Below are 27,669 nucleotides of genomic sequence, written 5' to 3'. Positions count from 1 at the left end.
CTCGTTCGTTTGGACTAAACTATGTAGTGTTGCGTGTGAATTAAGAAGGTTAATAATGAAAACATGCGGCTCAGCAAACACAAGATAATAAAAAGGTACACAGGGACAATAGGAGGTGTCAGGAGGTTACTATGACTGCAAATCCCCCTGTAGCCCCATATGTTACTCTCTGTTAAATCTTTTAATGTGTTTGTGTATCTGTGTGTGTACGCCTCTATATGTGTGTATGAGTAGCATGTGTGGGTGCGTGTGTATTTGTGCCACTTTAGCAGACAAACAGATTAATGTCATTATTGTTTGTCGGCGTCCTGCTGTTACAGCTGGAGACGGTCACATCACCCCTGAGAAAAAACAGTTAAACAATGTATTTAAGATGCTAGATATGAACTGAATGTAATAATCCTACAGTGTAAGTGAAGCCTCCATGCTTTGTTAACTCAAAATTAGACTGAAACTCTCAAACAGCACGTAGAAATGACAATCTAATCTCCACATGACTTATTTATGCTCATGTGATCATGAGAATAGCTGTGTGGGTTTGCATGTGTGTGTGTATGTGTGTGTGTGTTTTCTCCATGGGTGTTCTCTCTAGTGTTTTGCCCACACGTGCTGGAACAAAGAAATAGCACACTCCTCCATTCAGTCAAGTTCCCTCCATAATGACAGGAAAAGTAATTGATTACACGCCACACTGAGCAGATAGAGCCAAGCGAGCGCCGCACAGAGCCAGAGAGGCCCAGAGAAGAGCAGGTAGTGGATGACAAGAACAACACAAGCTCCATCACCCACACGAATCCCATCTCTGTCTGCCTCTCATAAACTTTTCATGTGAATCGTCTCTGACACAAAATGTCATAGACGGAGAGGAAGACATGGTGGGAAAGAGAGAGATCTTGATGCAGATATGTACAGATATACACTTTTGTGATATTGAGCCAGTGGCTTGACCTTTACTTTCACTTTAACATTTGCTTTTCAAGGATTGATTTCCCTAACCTATAGAAATGGTATGAACCAATGGCTGCTTGGAAAAACAGAAAAACAAAAAAAGGAACACGGACTAGCACAGTTTGCAAAATAGCAGTAAATCGGCTAAGCAGGCAAAACTACTGGTGCAGTCTTTTAATGACATAATCCATAACTCGTAAGAATAAGTTCAACATTACTATGAAGGTAAAAAAGGACTTAGAAGGGAGGAAAGTTACTCATGAGCAATCAGATATTTGTATTTAGACTATTCCTATATTTTGCTGCAGTGGGAAAATAAATTAATACAACATGTAATCGAAAGTGTCTTGTTTTCATATATGTTGTTTTATGCTCCAAAAGTCAGAAGAAATCAGTCCTAAAAGTCACTCAGTCATATTCTTTACCGTTAAAGGTAAAGCAATGCTAACATCTTCAAATAATTGAAGATGTTAACATTGTTTTATTGGCACACAGCAAATTAAAACACACAAAAGCATTTAGTCACATGTGTGTCAGATTTCATATACTACATGTATGGATTTATCAACTGTATCTCACAGTTTTCTCTTCTTTTCTTCCACAATATTTCATAACAGCCCATTTTGATCCCAGGCCATGTTGTGACTAGCTTCTAAAGTAGGTGGGGGGTGAGTGCCATGTTTTTTTGTTTCTTTTTCTGGGAGGTGGTCTGTAACTGGACCGCAGCATGAGTCATAGTGTAAAGATCTGGCTCTTAGCAAGAGGGAAGCCCTGGGTGTGTCCACATCAGGAGGAGCTGAGTGTTTGTGTGTGTAAGACAGAGAGAAAGTGAATGAGAGGCTCCATCACCTGGAAGGTAAATCAGATCCAGATGTGCAAAGAGGAATTCATTAATCAGATGTGGCGGGCTGCATTAGGTTGTGTGTGTGTGTGTGTGTGTGTGTATATATGTGTGTGTGTGGTTCTAGTTTTTGGCCAGTAGGTGGAGTCAGAGTACAACCTGAGAGATATATCATTGCTCTCTAAACCCAACCACACACACACACACACACACACACACACACACACACACACGCACGCACACACACTCATTAGACTGCAGTCATCAAAAACTACCCTGTCCCACTGGATATATAGAGTTTAAAGGCAATGACATGGTCTAGTAGTTGCCCATAATTAGAGGTGATTTACCATTCACACAGTCAGACCTCCAATGTTTGAATAACACCAAATATTCAGTGGTAGGTGTGAAGAAGAAGAAGAAGAAGAAGAAGAAGCTAAAGACAAAGATTTTGTGTTTAAAATAACAAAACACAAAAAACAGATTACTTCTCTATTAAACGTTCCTCTTTCTGTTTCAGTTCCCTGTACTGTGCTGGACTGACACTAAACAGCTCACTTCTGCTTTATAGAAAACAAATAGCACCAAATCAAAACACTTGAACGAGCATAACCTGTGTGCGATTGTCCCGCCCAAACAAATGTTTTTATAATTTAGACATTTAGTGCTGTGAAGCAGCTTGTCTCGGTAACCATGGAGACTATGCGTTTACAAATAGGAGGTTGCTGAAGACGGGAGCTCCATCCAGCTTTCATCCAGAAACAAAAGCGTCTGCGCCCAGCGAGGCAGAAAACAAGCCACGCGCTCATCCAATCCCCGACACGCCACGCGTGTATGTGTACGTTGAGCCCATTATCACCACTCAAACAGCAACAACGGCGATCGATACTGACTATCAAGCCCAGATGAGGCTCGGACAGCCACTGTATGTTGACTTTATGCTTTGTGCAGGTTTGCCATAAAATCATACACACACACACACATAGAGACATTACTTAGCCTTCCCCTCACAATACCTTTGCCTGTGGGTATTTCAAAACACTGCACGTTCACACACTCAACAAAGACTGATATGTGTTGATCTCAAGAAAAACAAAGTAAAGACAAAATATAGCATTTGCCGTGTTGTACTTTGTGGTGTCCTCCTTTAGATAGTGGATTCCTCACTTGTCTCTAATAGGAAAATAGAGATACAGATTATATATTGTCCTGTGATCTCTAAGATCAGTTTCCTTCAACACAAAGATGTTTAAGCGCATCGCCGCCAAAGCAAACAGCTTTGCACATCTAGCAGACACAATGTAACATTATCACCCCACTGGAGTCTGTGTGTCTGGCCTAGTGTGTCTGTTTGGTCTTGGGATATTCGATTTTCTTCACCTGCTTTTTGCTAACTTTGTTTGCTTGCTGTTTGGTGCATGGGCAGGTAACATTATCATATCCTGTTTGCAAACAGCTGCTGCTGGGATCAGGTTTGATAAGAGTGGTGAGAATGAGCTGTACCATGGGCCATAAGATCAAAACAAGGATTTTAAAATGTCTGTAGAGATCCAGATATGAAAACTGTTGGATATTAATCCGTGTCACGTTAAACATTACAGTCCATTATTCATATAATACTGCACATTGAAGTCTCCAACATGTAAAATCCACAAATTACTGTTTACGTTTACACACACTCCAGGGAATGACCTCCACATCACCCCCCTCCCTTCTGTTTCCACGGTGAGAATGACGTGTGTGAGTGAGAGTGTGGGGGTATACTGGGAGAGGTCCACTTCCAGATGTAAGTGGTACTCATCAGACGAGAAGAGGCCCCAGCTGGAAAAGGACCGGAAACGGATAACTGACACAAGGGTTCCTGACTCAGGGTGCGTGTGAGTGTATAGGGTCTGTATGTCAGACAGGTCACGGTACAGTCACGTCAGCTTACGTTTGTGATTCATGCCTCTACAGCGTAACTGAAGTGAGTCACAGTGCAACGGTGAGTCAAATGTTGCTCACCCATATATGTTTATGACCAAGCTATAATATTTCAGGACTCTGTTTCCTGATAATTTAATAGAACAAAGAGACGAGGACTCACCCAAACAAAGAACATGTGTGTTTGTGATGCATAATGCATGTGGGGAAATCCTATGTATTATATATGGCTGGGATGAGATATGGTAGTGTACTGCGACCTCTGTATGACAGGGGTTGTGCCTCTATGCATAATGGATGAGAATGTGTAATAAATTATGAGAAAAGGGAGAGTAATCTAGCAAAGGGGGTACTTCAAGTTGATAGGGTGGGTGGAGAACAGCAAGGAAAGAGGGAACAGCAACACTAGTCTGCCCTCTGGTGGTAAAGATATATTAGTTAGTTTGAGGCAGCTGCAGGTATTCATTGGATATTATAAATGATTCAATTAACGTCCAAATGAAAAGTTGATTAACAGAAAATTCAAACAATAGTTAAACATGAATCATTCTGAAATGCCAAACATTTTGTTTGGCTTCTATTGTTGTACACTGTAAATCTCTGGCTTGTGGAGCAGTGGTGAGGTAGAACAAACAATTTGAATCTGTGGGGCATATTTCACTATGTTTTATACAAATAAACAATATTGAACATTACAGTCTTCACAAGGGAAGGATTACGGTTTTCCACAGTATTCCACCCTTCCCGGAACCCGTGCCTAATGCATCTCACTTTAATATCTTAATCAATTAAGTCACAATTTGATCTTAACTGGAAAGAGATTAAAATAGCTACCTTTTTCTTTTTTTCTTTGTTTGCTTGTCATCATCTCTCTCTCTCTCTCAATCGTTTTCCTTTAGCCCGCCAACAAATGTTGCTTTTTGTTTCGCCTGCTCACACAATGCACAATATAAACCTGTACAACCACTAATTAGAGGCCATGACCAGATGCACAATAACGCTACAGGGACCTGAACTGTGTTGCAATTGGTTTCCTGGTGACTGGGGGTACATTTTTGTGGTTACCATGGAGATGTCAAGCTGTGGCCAACAGAGGAATTTTTTTTTTAGTTTGGCTGGACAAGCTCTGCAGCTTTTACACACACACACACACACACACACACACACACACACACACACACACACACAGCCAGAATCACAATTTACAGTGAGATAATGTGTTTTTCTTCACTGTGCTTAGAGTTGGTCAGTGAAACATGACGCTGTGTGTGTTAACTGAGTTAAAGTTGTTGTGTCATACATCCTCATTTTTATATCAAGAGCTGCAAATTCTCCAAAACTAACCAAGCAAGTCCAGGGAACACAACTTTAGTCATTCTTCAATAGACTTAAATTCTTCTGTTTGTGTATTCATGTGAAACTTGATGTAATTCCTCTTAGTAGGTCATGGAGTCACAAGTTGTGTCTTTCCAAGACAGACTGACACAGACACTAGAAGCTAAGTAACAATTTCTCGTGATCCTCTGATTCAGTTGACAAACAAAGACAATGTTCACAAAAGCACAATACATAATCTTTTTGGGTTATTCTGTTATAGGCATTAATAAACACAGAGGCAGACACCCAGACACATTCACATCAACATGACTGGGCATATTCCTGTCTAGTACGTTTTATAGCAGATAACAAGTGAGGGTTCATGATCCATTTTCCTGTAAAGTACTGTCTTTGCCGCTACAGCTTCCTGATGTCTGAACAGAAAATTGTGTGATATGTATGATATGAGGAACAATACCATAGAAGATGTTCTTGTTATAGGAGAGAACAGTTTCACCACCTGGGTAACAACCACTGCACAACACAGCTGAACCATTTTGTTTTCCGATGTGATCTCAACAATAAATCTTTTGATCCAAGGAATCCATGGCTACTTTAAAACAAACCTCATTCTGACCTTGACAGCTCTGACTGATCCCACTTTGGCTCGGCAGAATGAGTTACCCATTTTCTAAAGACATGTGCATTTTAGCTCTGCCAGGGTAGACACTGGTGAGCCAACGCTGCAAGGGGTCCTCCACATGGAAGCCTGCTGGCAAAAGCTGGCAGGCCAGCAGCTGAATTTGACAGGATGATCTCCACAAGGGGGCTCGATGATGGTGACATCATACCCGGACCCTGCCAGAGGGCCGTTTTCTGACTACAACAGAGCCAGCTGCACCAGGGGGCTGCAGCTGCCAGTGTCAAGGCAGACACTATGAGTGGGGATTGTGATGCATTATAGAGGGGCTGATCAAGGCTTTGCAACGCTGGTAAACCACAAACTACAGGCCTGACTGCAGCTGTGGGGTTGTAACAGTTGGCAGGTGGCAGGATTCAAATCACAGGCAATGTTTAAATCAGCAATGAGACACAAGTGTCCTGGTTAACTCCAGACTGCAGAGTCATGAGGTCATAAAATATTCCTTATGTTTCTCAGCTTTATGAAGCGGGCGTAAAAACAAATAATAAACAAAAATTGTACACAACTTACCCATTTCCCAGATCATCGATATCATCATCATCATCATCTTCATCATCATCCTCGTTTGGGCTCTTCCCACTGATGTCACTGTTGCTGAGGTAATCTCCCTTCAGGAGGGACGGATCCGAATCTTCAAGTGCTTCGATGAGGTGGATTCGAGAGGTGTGGTTGATCCGGAGGGGAACTTCTGACTGTGTGTTGCCTGTGGAAGGAGCTTCACCAGCCTGCAGGCGCGGGCTGGCTTGACCCTGGCGCCACGACAACGGAGAGGAGCGATTTGACAGACTGGAAATTGAGAATGCAGCAGCTTCGTCGCTGTCGTAGCACATGGTCCCCTCCACACAGCTAAGAAACGAAAAAAAAAGGTATCATAAGAAATATTTACAGCAAGGTGCTCCCTTAAAGGGTTGAGAAGGTCTGCTCAGACCTTCAGACAGACAAGAAGTTAACATCTATTAGCCATTTCCATTTTTTTTCCCTCAGAAGAAGCTTAGGGTCTTCTTCTGCCATCCAATCATCTTTCCTCCACTCTACACCCAGCATCCTCTTCTCTCAGAGGGGCCTCCGTATATAAAGCTGCATAAAGATTTTGCATGTTCTTAGGGATTAGTTGGTTTCCAGGTGTGTGTGTTCCAGTGTACCTTTGTACATTTTGTACATGCATAAGTAGTATGTGTGAATCATGTTTTTTTCCTGTCAGCAAACATGCTTTTATGTTCCCCTGGGCTCTGCTTGAAACTGCTTAGCACTGTCTCTTTATGCAGGCGCACATTTGTGCGAGTCTACAGATATCAGCACCACTAGCGTCATAATATCATGCATTCCCTGTGCTAAAGCAGCACAGCACATCATTGCTTAGTGTCAGGGGTAAGAATGATTGAGTATTAGCATATTAAAAGTTACTTGCTCTCGAATTATGTGTCAGTACGTGGTTTTGCCTGCTACATTAAAATTAATCTTGTCTGCAGGATACAGGATCATCTCCAAGAAACCATCAATGGAGACATTTTTACATAAAACGCTTAACCGCTGACATAAAACAGGCAGGAAAGACGTAGAGAGGGGATGAGAGAGAGAGGATGCTGCACGTCTTAGGCTTTCTACTTGTTATGCATACTGTATATCAGTAAAAATATGTGTAGACAAAACAATTTGCTTTCTCACCAATCCATTTGTTTAATCCCTGCAAATCTCACACTCGTTTTTCACAGGAAATATGACATTGTGTTTGCACAAGAAACCTCCGCAGACAGGCTATAGGCCTCAAAGCATAATAAGTCTTCAGGGACAGCGGGGAGTGATTCAAGGTTATTACAGTACGATAAAAGTATGAATGGCAAAGGAAATATATTCCAGCAGGGAACCATCTGCTGATTTGCTCTTCATGTTGGGAGCTCCCACTGAGGGACTGAGAGAGGATACATGGCAGGAGACGAACGGACAGGCAGACAGAGGGGAAGCTCTCAAGGACAAAACCTGAAGACGCGCCGAACGCAGTCAGAATCAGTCAATGAAAGGCAGGAAGCAGAAGAAGGGACAGGACATACAAATGCTCACATACACCTAATTATAGCATTATTGCGTGTTGTGTGTCATGTTGTTTTGGTTATGAAATGTAAGTCGTGAGTGTGCATTGGCAGGGCCGACTTTGAAGACAGCTTCAAACTAATCCTGCTCCAGTTCTGTTTTAACAAACACAGAGGGAGAGCAGAGCAGGCGGAAAATGACAGACTAATGTCTGATCAGGAATAGTGATATTGATCTGAAAGCCCTCAAGCAGATAACCACCACACCCCAACACACTGTTAGCAATGTCAATAAGAATGTGCTCATGTCAACTGCTTTTCCCGGCTTGTTTGTCTTTTCTTTTTGTTTCTGTTGAAAATGTTTTGCAAGTCGTCTTTGTTTGTGTGTGTGTGTGTGTGTGTGTGTGGGTGTAGCTGACCTGTGGCTGAGCTGCACCCCTCTCAGGCTGGTCATGGTTTCCTCCAGGTTCTGTCGAAGGTCCAGAACATTTTGCACAGTCCTCTTCCTCTGGGACTCTGGGTCTGCAGGGGGTGCATACACATAGACAGAGGGATGTTTTTAGAGATAAAATGCCATATTACATAATTAGGGATTGACAAAAAAAAGAAAAAGAAAAAAAATACTGTCAAACATTTACAAATGAGCACAAACTATGAAACCAAATATCAGTGAATAAATAATAATCATATCTTTCCTCTCTCTATTGACTATCTAGGATTACAACTAATCATCTAAACAATGCCTGAAACATAAATCTACAAGGTGAAATGATGAAACTAGAGTCTTATAAGGACAGAGTAATGGTGGCAGCGTACACACTGTTGTTTTTCCAGATGGCAGTGAAGCAAACTAAATTAAATATGATGGCAGTCAGACAGACAAAACAACAGAGGAGACCCTTAAGACCGTGCAGGTCTCACACTTCTTTCTCCATCTGTCCAGATCTCTCGCTCCCTCCTGTCCAACCACCCTAAGTCACAATACCCTGCTGCACTCTCATTGCCCTGTGCCCCTTTGCCCCCTGTTCTCTCCGTGGCAGAATAAACCAAAAGCCTCTGTCATTTAAACCCAACAGGGGACATGCTGGCATTTGTCTCACCCCTTCCTAATATGCTGTAATCTGCTCAGATTGGGCTATGCAGCCATACAGCCAGAATTCTGTTTAATACCTGTGTTTGTGTATGTGTCAGATAACCCCTCCAGAAAGCAATCAAAGAATAGCACCAACGTCGCGTAAACACTTAGATGGACAGGATGTCCTAATATCAAAACAGGTTCTAATTTACAACTTAAATTGCAAAAGAGAAAGAGACCTAGTCCCATTTTTGTATTCTGCTACAAGCTCACAGCTAGTCTGAAAACTGAACTGAAAACCAGAGGCCTACACACATATTATTATTAGGATACCTAAACTGCATCACATGACCTTGACCCTTGCACCCTCTCCTTCTCTCTGATGTGTCGGAGGGCTGGTGATTAAGAGTTATAGTGGTGTGATATGTGACAGCCCGTTAACCCCAGAGGTTCAATTCAATAGACCATTAAAACTGGCCAGCTGACTCCTAAATTACCACGGCAAGAGATTTACTGAAGAACAGGGTTAGATGAAATTAGAAATAAAATGTATGTACCATGATGGTTACAAATTTACAAAATGTACATATTTTCTTTTTCTTTTTTTTTAAAGCCAAGCAGATTTGCAGTTTTCCACCTGGTTTTCAGTAAAATTTGCTTTAAAAAAAAGCGAGAAAAAGGAGGAAACTGACAGTACAACAGCTGTTGTGGTTCACCACTTCTGAAACTGAACAATTGGATGGATTGTTATAAAATTATGTACAGTCCCACAAATCCAAATGACGTCAGTAATCTCCTGACGTGCCACCATGCGTGTCATATTTGTGGTTTTGAATAAAATGTCCCCTCAACATTGGACACATTCATGTTCCACTCAAGATGATTTATAACAACTTAAGTGATCCTTTAACTTTTCCTCCTCTGGTTTAAGACCAGATAATGGCATCCCCATTAGCCTCAGCTGTATCTTGTGTTTTGTTCTCATAAGCAAACGTTAGCAATGGTGAAGATTACACCAGGAAATCGTCAACATGTTTGCATTGTCTCCAGTGCTTGTTAGAATGCCGGCGTTAGCATTTTGCTCATACCCAGCTATGACTAAAGACACGCCTCACCAAGCCACCAGCACAGCTGTAGACTCTTTGTCTTGCTACATGTTCCCCTTTTGAAAAATCCTGAGCACACAGAACAACTTATTCTATAAACTGAAAGAGATCCACTAACACATACTGTATGACCCAGAATAACCCCCTCCCCTCCACCACCCCAAAGACACAGAAACTTATCCCATTCATAACCACCCCTCCTATGAGTCACTCCAGCTGGCTAGTGAGGAGGTGAAGGGGCCATTCTAATGAGTGGGGAGGGCAAATCACGAGCTGCCAGAGTTAAACTCAACAACAGCTGCAGACTAAACACCGTGCTCACATAAACACATTATATGTGCACAGCGGGACCACTGATATGCATACACTCAGCAACACACTGAGAAACACCTCGCCACACCAGATCTGATTTATAAAGCTGGATTGATTTCTCCTAAAGCGAAAGGCCGCATAGACAATTGATTAGGTAGCCCTGGGGACAGGCAGCTCAATGGAGAGATGATGAAATCATTGTGAACCAACCTTCTGCACCCCTTTCTCTCCCTCACACACACACACACACACACACACACACACACACACACAGGGCAGAAAAATGTTTCATAACAAAAATAGAACTACTTTCTTCTGCTGGAGGTGCTCACATGAAAGGTAGAGATGCACAATATGGAAATTCAAGCTATAAAAAGACACTCTTCATCTTTACAATGCTCATTTTTTGTAATGTGTTCATACAAACGTTTGGCGGGAACAAAGAAACCCTAAATTATGCAAAGAGAGACAAAGTCTGACACACACTTAGGCACATACACACACACACACACACACAGGCTTTAATTGGGCGATTTTAATTACCCTAAACGTGAGCTTTGTTTAACATCAGCGTCAAATTGATTAGACACGGTCTGCGTGATTGTAAATGCGGCTGTGTGTACATGTGTGTGTGTTTGTGTGTGCGTGTGAGTGCACGTCTAAAAGAGACTTCCTGTCCTGCCTCTGCCCTGGCCCTGGTGGTCCCAGCTGGCACGGGGAGGGGGTGTGGCAGCGGCGCGAGGGGGGAATTAAGGATGCAAATATCCCTGTCAGCCCTGGCAGCTCCCCAGGGGTTCCGATGAATTACACTGATCTGGTTTAAACCAAGTGTGTGTGGGTGTGTGTGTGTGTAGAAGTGATTGTGTTCACGTGCATGCATGTGTTGGGACAGAGCGCTCCACCTGCCTCTCTTGAACTCTTGTGATCATACACACACACACACACACACACACACACACACACTCCAGCTCTGAAGAGGCTATGAAACTGGCTGAGAAGCCTCTCATAATGGCCCACTCAGACTCTTGAAGTGAGAGTCAGCAAGTTGGAGTGAGTGTTATTGGAAGTGCATACATGTGCAGGACAACCACTGCATCCTAATGCAAGTCTGCTTTCAGACAAAACAAAGAGACAAAAAGACTTCAAAGAAGCAAAAGAAATAGAAAGTTAGAGGTGTAAAAGATTTTTTTTAAAAGAGGCATTTTATTTGAGCATATTCTGCCTGCTACGCAACGACAAGTGTACAGATGGCAAGGCAACGTAAACGCACAATGGCACTAAGGAAAAAGACTGATCTTTTCTGTCTTTTTGTGTGCGTCACAAAACCATTAAACAGAACAAGTGGCCTTTAAAGCTAGCAGCAGCGTTACAGAGCTTGTTTTTGAATCTTCAAATGAGCAAAGCGGAGGCAGCTGTTCACGTGGTGCTCAGGACTGATGGTCAAACGGACACAAATAAATCTATTAGGCAGAAATGTCTCATGAGGAAGCGATAGCATTTTTCTACATAACAAAAAGAACCTACATTATTTCAATGTTTTTCGAATAAAAGAAATCCCTTGGAAAGTCTTTCTGTGACTCACAGTGAGTGAGTATTTTCAACAGCAGAATGGTGTATGTAGGACTGACTAAAAAACAAACCACAGTGCCTGTGTTTATCCATAATGAAGGAACTCATCCCCCAGTGCCACAGTGTGACACATCTATGTGTTTTTAATAGTCTTTAGACAAACAATGGACATCTGTGGCCCAGAGAAATAAGCTATATCAGGCATTGAGCTACACGGGCAATACTTGTTGGTAGGAGAAATTCATTTTTGGTTTTGTCTTTTGCTGACAATAAGAAACACAAAATATTGCCAACCTTATGCCTTAAAATTAGAGGGAGTAGATATGCGCCATGATGTGGATGGCGGATGGCAACTCGGCCAGCAAAAGTAAGAGAGTGAAACTGCTGTACAATTGGTTTCCTCTCTTGGGTCACTTGACTCTCCTCTCCATTAGAAAGAAAAAAACAAACTCCCCAAAGACACACTAATGGCTCTGTCCTTGCAGAAGTAGTCTGCCATTATGTGCGTATGTGTTTGCGCATCCTTTTTTGAGTGTATTTCCTGCATAGTGACTATAAATGTGTGTGCGTGCATCTGTCTGCATATGAATGTGCGTCCTTACCGGCAAGAGGTTCAGTTTTACACAATATGAATGAAGATTTGAGTAATGGCTCCTGTTTCTGCTCTTTCCTTCCTTCCCTCCGGACTTCATTTGTCCCTGTCCTGTCCACGTGTGTGCACATATGTTAGTGTCACTATAACAGTCCTCGGGCTACAGTATGCTTATCGCATGATTGGTGTGTGTGGTTAAGCATCGCTGCGACTCCATCTCAAAAAATGTCTGTACCTTCAGCGATGTGTGTAAGCTTTTAAAATAGTGATACCCTTCCAAAGTGGCTGTTTTTCTACAACAAAGACAATCATTACAGCATTCCTGACAAGTGACATACAAGAATGACACAAACAGGACGCTAGTAAAACCTTTGTGGTTTTTGTTATTGTTTATGTTTTTATATTGTGCTCTTTTTGAGAACATTTCTTGAGGGCATGGTGGCAAAAAAATGGAAAGTAGAGCATGTGATCATTCACATATAAACATGTCATAATGTGTGTTAACCTTCCAAGTTATTTGTTTTTTATTTTGTATATTAACCATCCGGTATAATATTTCTTGTCATCTCTATTTTAGCCATGTCTCTACTCAGCTTAGCATCACCGGTCTCTGCTGACCTCAGACAGTTTGCAAAACAGGAAGCATTACAACACACAGCCATTCCTGCACATCTGGACAGGGCCGACAAACACACACTAATGCACCCAAATGTGCATAAATGTGCGCATACACACACGCACACACAGACACTTGCGCACAAACGCACATGCACGAAAGTACATCCGCTTCACCGGGATGTCGCAACAGGATATTAGAGCCCTTGAAGATCATATCTGATATTGGACATGAATGGTTAATGAGCATACCAGAGCACAATATTGCATCTGTGTACACTCAATATGCCGCAACTATATTTCCATTAAAGAATGATTAGTGTGTTGATGGTCGTATGTGAGAAAGGAAGATACTGAGAGACAGTCTGCGGTGGTTTTGGGCAGCTGACTGTGTTGAAAATCCATTCAAAATTGGGACCACTTATGTAAGAGCATATTCCATAGACAGAGACGGAGAGGATGAGCAACACACTTAAAACACAGTTGCAGGCACGTGGACAAGCAGATGGAAAAATTACAAGTAGATCCTCAATCTTCTGCGCAGCATTCAGTACAGAGTTAAAACCTCCAAACTGCTCGCTCTTATCCTCTAAACCCAGATCAAAGACTAGACCAGAACCTGGCTCTGAGTATTGACCCAAACACAAACATATGCGCATAAACACATCGGCCATATCTCCTTAACCACAGCCCTATCTGCTTAGAAGTCACAGCGCTATCCGCTTAGACCATAGATGAGGAAGCTTTATGTAACTTTAGAGAAGTTTATTTTCTCGGAAAAGAAGGTCGAGACCTCACAGAGATAACACCAAAAGAACATCTCACCTCCAGCCCTGCTGATCAGGCTTCAAAACACAGAGGAACGAGTGTGTGTATGTGTGTGTTTCTCTATGATGAGCTGCGCTGCAGGAGATTAAACATATGGGGAGTGCTTTGAGAGTAAAGTGATAAAAAAAAAAGGGCCGCAATCTAAAACACACCCAACGCACACAGATGGTATGCAGATGAGGCAGTCAAGAAAATGATCACCTGAAGGAAAAACACAATCAACCAAATAGATGGATGTGTGTGCGTTTGTCTGTTGCATCATGAAATATCAAATATCTGGAGCTTTCAGCAGCATCTCTTGTGCTTTCTGTGCGCGCTGGAAATCTTTTATTTCGAATCTAAATCAGAAGCAACCCAAATACTGACTGAGCCGTACGCACATTCATCCAAGCACACAGCCACACGCTTACACTAAACAAATCCAGCAACAAGCCAAGGCAGACCACAATGTGCTGCAATGTTTGAGTGTATTTTTGTTCGAGAGAATTGTTTCCTGTGGAACTGTATTTTACGATGTGCTTAAAAACCCAGCAGCAGCTACAGTCTCACATGTCAGACAGAGTCTGCACTCTGTGTGCAATGCCTGAACTGTTAATAAGGTGATGCGTGAGACGGTAGAAGTGATGGCAGCAAGTAAACTAAAATTTAGTCGATGAAATGTCAGAAAAAGGTGAGAAAAACTCAAGGTCAGAGCTTAAAATGTCTGCACAATAGTGCAAAGACATTCAGTTTATTGTTATTAAAGAAGGCCAAAAAATATACAGACCAAAAGTATTTTTACTAACTAAATTATTAACTATCTGTTGATAGAATAATCAACTGTATTTTCTATTGTGATGTCTATGGTTATGTACCAAGATATTGTATAGTCTCTGGATTCAATTGAGAAGCTGTTTATCGTCTTTCTTAAGAATACACATGTATATATAAAATCACCTGTTTTGGATATAAAAGCAGAGATATTGAAAGGATTCCCACCTCTGTGTGTGTGGTATTGCCCAACCTTCACTGTATGTTTGTATCTAAAAATCACTGTGTCACGTATGCTACTGTTTACAGAACATCTGGGGCTGTAGGCTTTCTCTTTTCACTCTCCCACTAAATTTTGATCTGTATCTGCAGCATTGCAGCTGGACTGTGTCCAGACTGTGCAAACATCAGTTTTCATATGTGTTTTTTCTCATCTAGTATGAGTAAGCAAAATCAAACTTTTACACCTCCGGATATGTGACTTAATGCTCCTTATACTTGAGTGACAAGTACAAAAAAAGGATGTAACCATTAAAAAGGTGATGGTCTGTGCTACTGATGTGATCAAACGTCCAGTACATTTATAGTTCAGCATAAAGAATCAGAGGAGGTGTTATGAAAAGCTGTTTCCAGGTAACGCCTCTGTTTGCTAATTGTTGTTGCTTTAGCTGCATTGTCACTGGTATAAACTCAACACACTGCTGTCATAAGTCACATGTGTCGGTCAGATGTGAGCGACTAATACAATTTACTTACAGCAAATAGATGAAAACAAAACATTCCTCATCACAAGGCAGCCGACTTAACTCTCTGTCTTTATCTTTCTCTTCTTCTCTAGTGTTATCAGTATCATACACCAGGTTTTTTGCCTGGTAAAATGATACAGACTAAATCTATTCCTATGAAAAATGTATGTATTTTTCCAGGATCTGTCTTCAGTGCCTGTAACCATCATCATTTCTTTCTCCATCTTGACTGTTTCGTCATGACATCTAAGCTAAGCACTTGCATGGATGTTTAACCCAAAAGCAATTTAGAGTAATTTTCCCGTGACACTCATTGTAGGTAACTTAAGTGCTCAATTGACATCAATAAGCACTTAAATCTTTCAAACTTCAATAAAATCTTACTTGTTTTTTAGCAATAAGCTGTGTGTGTGTGTGTGTGGGTGTGTGTGTTTTTGTGTAAGAGCTGATGAGTCAAAAACAGAGTACTAATATGATTTAGGAGGAGGACTGCAGGAAGCAGACAGCACTAATGCAATGGCTCCTGCATTAAGTCCTTACGGACTGACCACAAAGAACTGTAAACACACACACACACACAACAATGGAGGAAGAAAACAATCAAACATATATGTACATGTACAAACACTCTTCCTATCTATGAATCCTCCTGGTGACAAAATCCCTGTCACAGTAAAAAGATGTCTCTGTCCGCCTGAAACACTTGTACCAGAAATATCCTCTCTGCCGTCAGACAGAACACTGCTACCCGTCAGCTCACATCAAAGTTGAAAGAGAGGAGGAGGAAGAGAGGGGGAGAGAGAGAGAATCGACACAAAGCTTTATTCCTCACTTTCCTTGGTTGTTTGTGTTTATTTGGCTTGTCACCACCTCCTCAATGGGAGCACGACTGCCCTGAATCCCTCAGTCAGCAAAGACCGGGGTGGAACCAGCTGCTCTGACCGCACCCGCATCACATTAGAGGTTCAGCACCGCGATCACAATGTAAGGACTGAGTGTGAAAAATACCCTGTCGAGGCCAAAAAGAGGTATACAGGGGGATATGGACAGGGGAGGATATCAGTGGCAAACACTGAATATGTGCATGTCAGCTCTGGACATTTAGCTGCACAGCTTTGTTATTTCCTGCAGCGCTGTTAAGTTCTCTTGAACAGGAGTTTGTGTGTGTGTTGGTCTATGTGTGTGTGTCTGTCTTGCTTTTTTCGGCTTTTTCAGTTTATCTGTAGGGTTTATTGTTTCACTGCTGACAAGGATGCAAGAGTAAACCATTAACCACATAAAACATGCCCACACACAGAATACAATGTCACACTAAAATAACAAGCTTCTCTCTGCTGCCAAGGCTCTTCAGCTGAGGCTTTGCGGTCACATGGAAGTGACACAGTGCACTCATTTCTACGATCTGCTAAGCCAACATCAAAACCGTACATCATCTCAAATCTTCTAACCTAAATCGATTTTCTCTATCTGATCCTTCATAAAGTAAAATTCCTCCAAATACGCAAATCTCCAACCAAGCAGATGTCCTTTAGGCTGTAATCTGTAATTCATTTTAGTCTTAATGGCTGGCCTTTTCCACAGTGATAGATTTGTGATTAGTGAAATGGAAGCTGAATCTTCTCATTATCTTTATGCAAGGCCTAATCCGGATGCTTGCTGGTGTCTTCCTCTCGAAACCGAGCCTGCCCCATGCTGGGAACGGCCACTGCTTTAGGGAACTTACCCTCTAACATACACCTCATTATGATGAGGGGGACTGGGAGGTGTCATTAGTGGAGTACATCTGAGGTTCAGTACTTTAGACTACCTTGTCAGCCTATGCTTTATATATGCTTTATTCAATTCAATATACCTGCCGCATATAATCATAAAAGCACAGTTATATTTCCGTGAGCTCCTACTATACATTCTTAATTAAACTAAATAAGTAATAATAATAATACATTTAATAACAACGACAATAGTAAAAGGATTAAATAGTCCTAGCCAGTGTCCTCATTTATGATACTAGTGGCCTGAGGGGAGCAGCTCTTCCTTAGTCTCTCATTTCTGGCCTGGTGTGTCCGGATAGTAGCTGGGGGAAGTACATTATCCGGGTGGTTGGGATGCTTAATGATTCTGCTAGACTTATTTTTGCAACATCTTGTATAGATCTCTTTTAGGCAAGGTAGAGCACCACCTATTGTACTTTGAGCCGTGTGGTTCGATGCTGTTTCCATACCAGACAGCGATGTTCCCTGTCAGTGGTGCAGGAGTAGAGATTCCTCAGTATTTGATGAGATACCTGGAATCTCATCAAATACTGAGTGTCTGAGGTAAAATAGTTTCTGCCTTGTCTTTTTTCACCACAGAGTCAGCATGCAGTGTCCATTCAAGTCGACTCAATTTATTGGCCATCTTCTTTTATTGGCTATTTTATTGGAATCTACAGGGTTTATCATTCTCCGCTTCTATGTCTAACCTTGATTTTAATGCTTTTAACAAGATATCTGATAAAACAAACTGCATTTGGGAGAATTACTGCTAGAGCTGCTGCTGCCCATGGACACACAAGTCAAGTAATTCTTTAAATCCAATTAACAAAAGCTCTTCATCACTTAGTGGTAAAACATGTATCTGTGATTAAAGGATAACAGATTATACAGACACTAATCCTAAATCACTTCATAAGATGAATGTATAGGTCTAACATTCAAATATCCTGGATTGAGTCTTTCTTTTTCTTTTCTTCATTGTGTGTGGGGGGGATAAGCCTTTGCCTACTACTGTAGGGTAATCTCAAAGGGAGGCAACATGAGGTGATGGAAACACAGGTACATATTTTCCTCCCTATAGCTAACAGAGCTATCGGCTAACATGTAACAGGACTGTATATGGGAAGTGGAGGAGTGGATCACTGGGAATGATCCATTGAACATCTGTAATCTATCTTCCTATGACAGAGCACACGGAGCAGAAACCAATTAGCTGCGTGTCCCATCGGAAATGGAGAAGCAGATACGATAAAAGATGAGCCCACAGCCGCGAGCTACAGGGCAAGTTACAATTAACCTCTCACTAACACACACACACTCACAAACACGCATGAGTGTACTCACACAACTATCCTACACACCTACTGTGGTTTGTGTGATAAACCTCAGGCAGGTTGTGGCAGATTGTAATGACCCAAAGCCACACTTGGGCACTTGGGATGCCAGGTAGAAATTTAGGTCAGTGGGAATTACCATTTTTTTACTCCAGTGTCTCTCTCTTTCTTTTTCTTTTTAGGTCTCTCTCTCATTTATGTCCCCAGGCTCTTTTACATCTCTCTCATAAATCTCAATTCTTAGCCTGTTCCTTCGTCTGTTTTCCTCCTGTCTGCTTTTTCCATCCTCATCTGCCTCCTCCCTACCTGGCTGCCTGATGTAGGTGTGGCCAGCAACATTACAACAAGGACTTAAAACAAGGAACAAGGTCAGACACAGATACACACCACACACACACCCACATGCACAGGGATGCATGGACAAGGTCACACAAGCTGTGATTTGGGGCTGTGCTGCAGGAGGTGGGCTGGTGAAGACAGAAAGAGGAAATGAGGAGAGAGGAGGAGGAGGAGGACAGAGAGAGGTTTGATGATGGACAGAAAATGATTTCCTTGCATCCTCTCCATCTCTCTCACTCTCTGATGCTATCTGCTCCTGCTGAGAGGGAAGGATAGAGAGGATGAGCAATAGATAGAGACAAAAACACATTAACACACAAAGTGTGTGTGTGCGTGGGAATGAATAATGGATGATAGGTGCAGATTTAGGACCTGGTTGACCCTCTTAGTCACTAACTTAGTCATCATTCCTAAATACACCTCCCTTTACTAAAACTTTGGATATACCATGTGTCCCGGTACATTGTGTGTGACAGTGTATATTCATGGGGGGGTATGTCCGCACGTTTGCATGAATGTTAGCATGCTAACTACCTGCCCATGCCACCACCCCCTCAGATTCCCCTCTCTCCTCCCACACGTTGCCCCCGGTAACAGGGGGGGAGAGGTGGGAGAGGGGGTGGGTGGATAGTGACCATCTGTCAGCGGCCCGGAGATCAATGGAGCTGGAGGGGAGAAGGGAGGGATGGGGGTGAGTGGGGGTGAGGGAGTGGTGCAAGGCTAAATATGTGGCCCACTGTGACATGAGCCTGACTCAATATGCTGCCGTTTTATTTACCGACTGAAGACACACACACACACCCCACCAGTCCCGCTCACACGGCATTTATTAACGAATGGTTGATTTCAGCTGCGAGCCAGGACATGCTGAGACTGCGGTATTAACATGAAACATGCTGTTTACACTATTAGATACCGCACACATACATGCATACATGTGTGGACTGATTTCAATTTTAAAATATGCTCGAGCGCCAACAGGGTTGTGGAGTGCGAGACAGAAAGACTGTGAAATAACTGAGAGATATATTGAGAGACACAGGAGGAGGTATTTGATAAATTAATATATAAGTAGCTCACTGTGGCAGTGGGTCAGATGAGACGAGGACAAAACACTTCAGTGCTAGCTTATGAATCAACAACAAAACAATGTCAGCCCTCTGGAAACGCTTACTTCAGCTGCTTCACGGGAGCACACAGCGCTAGTACACACTCACACATTGATAGAGATACAGACAACATAAATCAATTTCACACATACCGTACAAATTAAGCATATCTGACTGCTACAGTGATGTAAACAGGAGGAATTTCAACAGCTACAGAGCGAGGGCTCTCAACGTTGTATAGTGAAAAACACTTAGAAAACCACATTGACATTATGCCCTGCTGCAATAGAGACTGAACTCATTTAAAATTCACTCTTGATGCTGGAGCTACAGCCAGAGCCAGAGGGAACGGTTTGGGTGTGGAGTGGAGTGTAGAGTAGAAGAAGTATAGAAGGAGAGTATAGGTTTATGTTTATGTTATTCAACGTACACTAAAATTCAATCACGTAACTGTGATGTATGTGTCATGCATGAACCTTGACAACTCACCAAGCATTTGGCTGAAGAGCAGCTGCTCCAGGTCTCCCAGAACCGTCACTACTAACTCTGGGTCCACCTTCAGAAAGCCCTTATCATCTTCTTCCTCTATTCCCTTCCTTTCTTTCTTCTCCTCTGTTGACGGAGCTGCAGATCTCCCTTTCTCCCGTGGTTTCTTGCCATTAGTTCCAGTATGCCCAGCTCCATTGGAGTTAGCCTTAGTTGGGTGGTCTTCAGGGTCTGTATCTGCACTCTGCCCTGCCTCAGGGGCCTTGCTGATGGGCTTGACCTCAGCATAAGGTCCCCGCGGTTTACCAGGGGCAGGGATTCGACTCTGCTTGCTCACGTTAGAAGTCACAGATGGAGAGCAGAAAGATTTGGGTTTGCCCTGGAAAAGAGACTGTTCTGACTTTGAAAGGGTCCTGGAAAGTGGTGGTTTCCCACCTCCAGCCTGAACTGTCTTAGTCTGGCCCGGCTTATTGGTACCACTGCCGGGCCGGCTCGTATCATCATTCCAGCGGGGTGATTGGTAAAGGTGCAGCTTCTTTTCGGCATCAGTGAGCACATACAAGTTGCTAAGCGATCTCTGCTTGCGGAGCCTGGATGGATTGGGAACTGGGATAGGAATAGATCCAGATGTGGGCCGGTAGACCTTGAGCTCTGACCCAGAGGGACGTGGAGGTCCCTGGGGCAGAGCGGAGGGCTTGGCCGAGGGCTTCTTAGAAGCCATGGCCTGGGCTGAAGTTTCCTGGCAGGAGACAGCAGCAGACCTTAGGTCCAGCTCTCTGGGCTTAGCCGTCATGCTAATGTTAGCCACATTAGCCTCCAACATCCCCCCTGCAGAGAGCCAAGCAACAGCATCAGTGACACACTCTGAAATACACACAAGCAGACAGAAAGAAATGGAGGGAGCAAAGGGGAGTAAGAAAGGTGCAAAAACGCCAAGTCTGAGTCTGGTTTGCTTTCCCTCTCTGTCTTCAGTGGATCCAGTCTGAGCCAGACTCCCTGCTGTGAGAGACTGTGGGTTCACCCCTCTGTTGAAAATGACGAGTGGGTTAGTAGAGTAGCTATCACCCTTACTCACTGCTGGTAATCCATGGATGTGCAGATCTGTGTCCGGTTCCTAAATCCACTTCCTCACAGCGTGTCTGCGGCTCCCGGTGCCACAATAGCGCTGCTAGAATAAAACAGAGCTCTGACCAGCCTCTCTCTATGTCTCCCTCTCTGCTTGTGTCTCGCTCTGTATTTCCTCCTGCTCGCCAGGCAAGCAGCAGCCGACTGACAGGAGAAACAGTCGCAGCAGCAACAGCAGCAGCACCAGCAACATCCCCCCCCTCCTCTTTCTCTCCTCCCCTCTACCTCTCCCTCATGCGCTGGTTTGCTCACTCTACCCCCGCTGGCTCATTCACCCTCCCTCTCCTTCTTCCTCCTCTATCCTTCCCTTCTTGTTGTCTGTCTCTCCTCCCACTAGCTGATTCACTCACCGACTCTCTCTCTCTCTCTCTCACACACTCCGCAGATGCTCTTATGCTACACAATAGTGAATAAAGAAAGGAAGAAAGAGACAGACAGAGAAAGACAAAAACAAACAAAGGAAGAAAGACAAAAGGAAAGACATGTATATTGAGCTGCGGCTACATGTGATTCAAAGGATCCTAAATGTTAAATATTGGAGCCAGAATAAAGACCCCCTGCGCACTCACATGCACATCCAATCACTCATAATCACATTAGCTGCTCTATTCATCCATTCACATTCAGATTTTCTTATTCGCCCTAATCACGAGAGGCCCACCCGTGATTAAGCTGATTCGAATTATCTGAAAAACAGCCATGACTGCACAATCAGCTTAGGAGAGGAGAACAGGACACACATTTACCAGTCCTTAATACTCAACGAGATAGGTCAGTCACTAATTATGCTTCAATTAGTAGCCAACAGACCTCAAATGATCATCACACACCCCTCCCACCTGCATCAGTTCACCTCTCCACTCATCTTCATCACTCTTTTCTCGTCCTCCCTTCCTTCCTTCCTTCCTTCCTCCAGACCTACAGTGTGTAGGTCTGGAGTCCTTCCCTCCCCTTCCAGTTAATATGGATGCACAGGCTATTAAGGTTGTTAAGATACAGATTCATCCATCCTTCATCTCCCCATTACGGTACCTCAGTGGTTTAAAACAAACAATGTGTGCATGAGTGGGTGTGTGAATGAGTGTCTATATTTTCGTCTATCCTCCCCTGCATGTGTATGAGTATGTGTATGTGCGTGGGTCTGTCTCTATGAGTGTGTCACATTGATGAGACAGGCTCAGAGAAGCCAAAGCTCTCATCCAGGCACTCGGTCAGCTCTGACACGTTTGACTACGTCATCTCATCGCTCTGGATATCCCATCATAATCAACACCCAGTAACTTAGACACTTCTTCGTCATCTCTATCAATCCTTTGTTTCATTATGTCTCCCTGTTTGTGCTTCAAATACCTGCAGAGTCTGTTCCTGTAATTGCTCCAAAACACACAAAGGTGGGTGGAGATCCGATAAGAGACATTAAGAGGGACAGAGAAATAGTATGATGTCGTCATTTCTCCTCTGTCTTTATTTCCATTAGAGGTAATCATGATGACAGTGCATAAAAAGTCCATCATTACTAATTAACAATCAATATAAATGTAGAATTTGTTTTTGTGTATTAATGCATCCGGTCTGCATACAGGACTCTATCTTAACTGGTGGAGTGCTTATCCTTTGGGTATGGTACAGTATCATTCTCTTGTACAAAAGCAGCAATGCCTGCAGCTGTGATGTTATCAGACCCAAACTGTTTGGAGTAGTACTCAAACAAGCAGGCTGTTGGACTAATGCCTGTTTTCCGTTATATTTGCATAAATTGGTTGACACTAAACCAGGACGAAAACAAGTGATGTCCTGTTAGCTCACATTCCACACTAAATATTAGAGGTACTTAAAAAAAAACAGCTTATTTTTCAACAGTACTCAAACAGTACCCAAACTGGCGCCAGCGACACACATTAAGGTACGTGCAGGGCGTGATTGCCAACGAGCTAACATCCATCTGGGCTTGACTGAGCGTGTGTAATACAGGAGCTCAGTAGCAGACAAAAAACACAGACATACATTGGCTGTTTTATTGTGTAAAGGCCAAAGTCATTAATTAGAAGCAGCTAGCTTTAATAAAGGGCCAATGTTGAGGTGGTTATGCCACACCGAGGGCAGAGCTGCGTGGTGACAGTTATAGGGGCTCTGAGGGCTGGTAGCAGGCCAGTAGGGGGGGTAAGGGATGTAATTTAAGGCTAATAGGTGCTGTACGTCAGCTCTTATACCTCCCTGATGAGGGATTAAGGTTAGTTAAACGAGAGTGACCACGTACAAGGCAGGTCTGTGTGCCGCACAAATGTACGTGGGGCAAAGACACGCCTCAGTGCTCTTGAAAACACATATACACACACAGGTAAGGTGTGTGTTGGCAGCACACAGCTGCTTGTTTGTTCCAGTACTCGTCTCTCTGGCACCACAGTCTAATCACTTTAATATATGGCTGATGTAAACATATATTCTCTCTCTCTCTCCACACACACACACACACACACACACACACACAGCATGTTGCTGCTGCAGGGGTGTATGACTGACCTGAGAAATCTGGCCTGACATCAGAGAAGCTGGCAGTTTCAAGGTGTGATGAGTGCCAGTGCTCAGTATTAGCCTTTACATTCATCGCATAGCAGACTCTCACATTCAGTATGTCACAAAAGTGTTTGTGTGTGTGTGTGTGTGTGTGTGTACGCACTTGTGGGCTGACCACGGTGACCGGAGCCATGGGAAATTTGCTACGATGATGGGGGCAAAACAGTTCGGTACACACATAAAAGCACTTTTAACCAAAGTTAAGTGAAGGTAAGAGAGAGAGAGAGGTAGACAGAGATACAGAGATGAATGGCTAGATTGAAAACAGAGTGAAATAGAAGGAGAGAGAGAGAGACAGACAGATCGACAGACAGACGGGCAGAGAGAGACACCCTGTCCCTGTGCTTTGCATGAGTATATTTGCCCTAGCATCTCTAAACAGTTAGGAACAGATTCACCACTATATTTCTACGGAGCAGTCATGTGAAGTAGCCAGTAGGACACACACACACACACACAAGACACTGTGTGGCACATTATATTCATGTTTGTAAGGTTACACAAGGTCTCCAGCTTTGAAAGGAAAAGTACTGCGAGAAAAGAGGCAAAGCTCTGCTGCTTTGGATGTAACCAATTGTATTAGAGCGTATTAAACTTTAAGAGGAACGGTTCCCATTCGACTAAGCAGATGGCATGCGTTCTCACTTTCACCCACTCACTGTTGTCACCCACTCCATCTTAGTTCCTCTTGTCTTGCCTTTTTATATCTATGTACAAGGGGAAGAAAGTTGTTCTAAAGATGAGACACGCGTGAACGAGGTAGAGAGGTGAGAAGAAAACGACGAGTGTGAGGGTGACTAAGAGTGGAAGATGAAGAAAAACTGAGCTAGATAGAGCAGACACTACTGAGAAAGCCTACTGGATGCTACTGGTGAGGTTAAAAGAGAACGAAATTATAACTCAGAACACAAGGGAATAAAAAAAGTGAGAGGAGGAGGAACAGGGGGAGGAAGAGAACGGGGTGAGGAAGGATCTCTGTATGTGTGCCAGAGGAGCAGAGGAAGCCTGTAAGACAGAGAGGGGATATCCTGCTTCACCGCCTCGCCACTCCTGCTACGTTTGCTTATGTCCGCTAACACATAGGGTCCACAGGACACAGGGACGAATACAAGACTATGACACACACTGCTGCAACACAATAACATGGCTATTGATGTCCTGTTTACATGCAAAATACTGAGATGGCGATCTTTTACATACAGTGTGTGGCTTCCTGGTCTGAGTCACAAATGTATGTGTGAATGACATCTCTTTGGTGGGCTCCATTCAGTGCTGATGATGCACACCATGAGTCAGTGCCTTAAGCATTTGGGCAGTTGAGCCACTTAAAGGCTATCCATGGCAATAGTATCAGGGCATCACTCATACCAACTCTGAGGCACAAATGTTAATCCAACAAAAACACCATTCTCTCCCAGGGCAGCATGTCACACACTCATCATGAATCACACACACAGCTGAGAGCTGGAAAACATCAACCGCCATCCGGGGGAATATGTGAAAAGGATGAATTTGTGTGTGTTTTAAAAAGGTATCGCTCTTTGTAGACGCTCCCTACACAGACGCCTCAGTGTTGACATTCTCAGCACACTTCCCAGGGGTATCCCACAATGCAGTGCTGCAGAAGCTGGTTGCCTAGTTACAGCGTGGTGTGCATACAGCAGCGACGGACATCATCAGCGTGTATGAGCCTGTTCGCATGTGCAATTTTGCTTCTGTCAGTAGAAAACAAACTGCAGTCGCTAAGGTAAGATGCACAGCAGTGTGTGGATACAATAAAATATGAACATATGTGATGAGGACAGCATGAATCAAATTATCATCAGGAATCTTCACCCTAGAAGTATGTACTCATTCTGAAAAAAGGAGGCTCGATTCACCATGGATTATTAACTTGACAGATAGATGTCTTTGTGACTTCATTTCTGTGTGTGTGTGCGTGTGCGTGGGTGGGTGTGTGGTCCCTCAGAGACACAGGGAGGTTACACACATGACTAACTCCATAACTCGACTCCAACGGGTTGGGAGTCACCTCAGAGGTCAAAAAGGATCTTGAGTGTGAGCACTCATTCACCCATTGCTCAATTCACCCTTCTCTCTCATTTCTCCTCTCCTTTATCTCCAATGCAGACATGACTGTGTGCCTCCTACATTGTAAGGAAATGTCCCTGGGTAATGGTGTCCTTTCATGTGTACATTTAGGACACTTGCCTGCTCATGTGATGTTGCCACCAAGCTCACCACCTAACCCAAAAAAAAAAAAAACACTTCAGCTGCATGGGCACTGGACCAAAGTTAGGGTCAAATATAGAGTAGGGCATGACATTAAACCCTAAATAGTGATTACTGCCTCACTCGTGGTGATGAGTGAGGACATAATCTAGTCCCCGCTTATGTCCGATCATCTTCCCAAAGCACCTAAACCACTCATCATTGTCCAACGCCAACTTGGCATATGTCTCTCTGATTAGATTGGCCAAAGAGGATTACGCACTATCTAAAAGTAGATGCAGCCGGGGTTTTCAAAATGCTATTCACAAGACTGTCCAGGGGCATTAAGGGGATGGCGAGCATGACATTTATAAATCGCAAGCTGATTTTAATGCCTTTATTACTAAATATTTGCTGACTTCTACTATTCTAAAAGTAAATGGCACAAAAGGGTTTTAAAATGTACTTCTCTATGCGAGCGCTCCACAAAGTGTGGACTGGATTCAATGAACGGATTCAACTTTAACCAGGCCCATTATGAAATTCAGTATATAATAGTGCAAGTTGGCTCATGTCCACTGAGTTACATTTTTGGCCTCAAGAAATCTCAAAGGAACACATGCCCTCAAAATAACATGTCATCCCACACTAACAGGATAAAATTATTTTTGTTTCTTTATTTGTAAATGTCATCAGATGATCTTGTTGTTATTTGTGATACACAGAGAGAAACGGCCAGCGGACATTGAGTGTCCGTAGGGAATATCAGGCCATAGCCTCAGTGGCAGATGAAAAATGATACACAGTCCACATACACATTTATCTTGCAAACACCATCTGTGTACTGTCACACATGCATACATCATCCTACATACACACACATGCTTAGACATGAATGTATGCTCAAATACACCTCTCTAGAGAGGGACAAGGTCAGGAGGTCTGTGGTCTAATTGAAAGACCACATGGTGCTACAGTCATATTAAATGTTCAGGTCTTCATTAGATCTAAGAGGTGGTTACGTTACGGATGATCCAATCTAACATAACCATATGGAAAACATTAAACTTGTGGACAACATATTTTACCATAGTCACAACCTTAACATAACCAAATCACATTTGTCCTTGTGTCACGTGTTCAACCAGATGCCTCGGCTCTGAAATATAATTAACATTCAATCTTTTAGCTTATAACTGAGCGCACATTTTCTTTGTTTGTTTGTTTAGTTTTTCAAACAAGATGAAATCCAACCCACTGACCTCATCAGGTATCTTCTTTTCAATCTCTAACCCCACTCACTCTTTCTCTTTTCCTACCCTCCAAACTTTGCCTTCATGCCAGTTTCCCTCCCTTCCTCCACTCTGTGAATTACAGTTATTACA

General features: G+C 43.1%; 1 protein-coding gene across 10 annotated transcripts in view; it reads right to left on the bottom strand.

Annotated features, from left to right (window-relative positions):
• Positions 1–27,669, bottom strand: part of nav1a (neuron navigator 1a) — a 109,169-nt gene that overhangs the window by 43,667 nt on the left and 37,833 nt on the right. For 8 of the 10 annotated variants that reach the window (XM_027288496.1, XM_027288495.1, XM_027288498.1 and 5 more), the window contains 3 exons: positions 20,378–21,202; positions 8,179–8,281; positions 6,243–6,578 (listed from right to left, as the gene is read on the bottom strand). In XM_027288496.1, the coding sequence (XP_027144297.1) occupies positions 6,243–6,578; positions 8,179–8,281; positions 20,378–21,202 (1,264 nt within the window). Of the gene's footprint in view, positions 1–6,242; positions 6,579–8,178; positions 8,282–20,377; positions 21,203–21,449; positions 21,754–27,669 lie in introns of those variants that run through there. The other 2 variants (XM_027288504.1, XM_027288503.1) reach the window with 2 other exon arrangements.

The sequence above is a fragment of the Larimichthys crocea genome, chromosome XV (assembly GCF_000972845.2).
Source record: "Larimichthys crocea isolate SSNF chromosome XV, L_crocea_2.0, whole genome shotgun sequence".
Classification (NCBI taxonomy): Eukaryota; Metazoa; Chordata; class Actinopteri; family Sciaenidae; genus Larimichthys; species Larimichthys crocea.
Note: the sequence above shows the minus strand (reverse complement) of the source record. Positions and strands in the feature narration are given on the sequence as shown.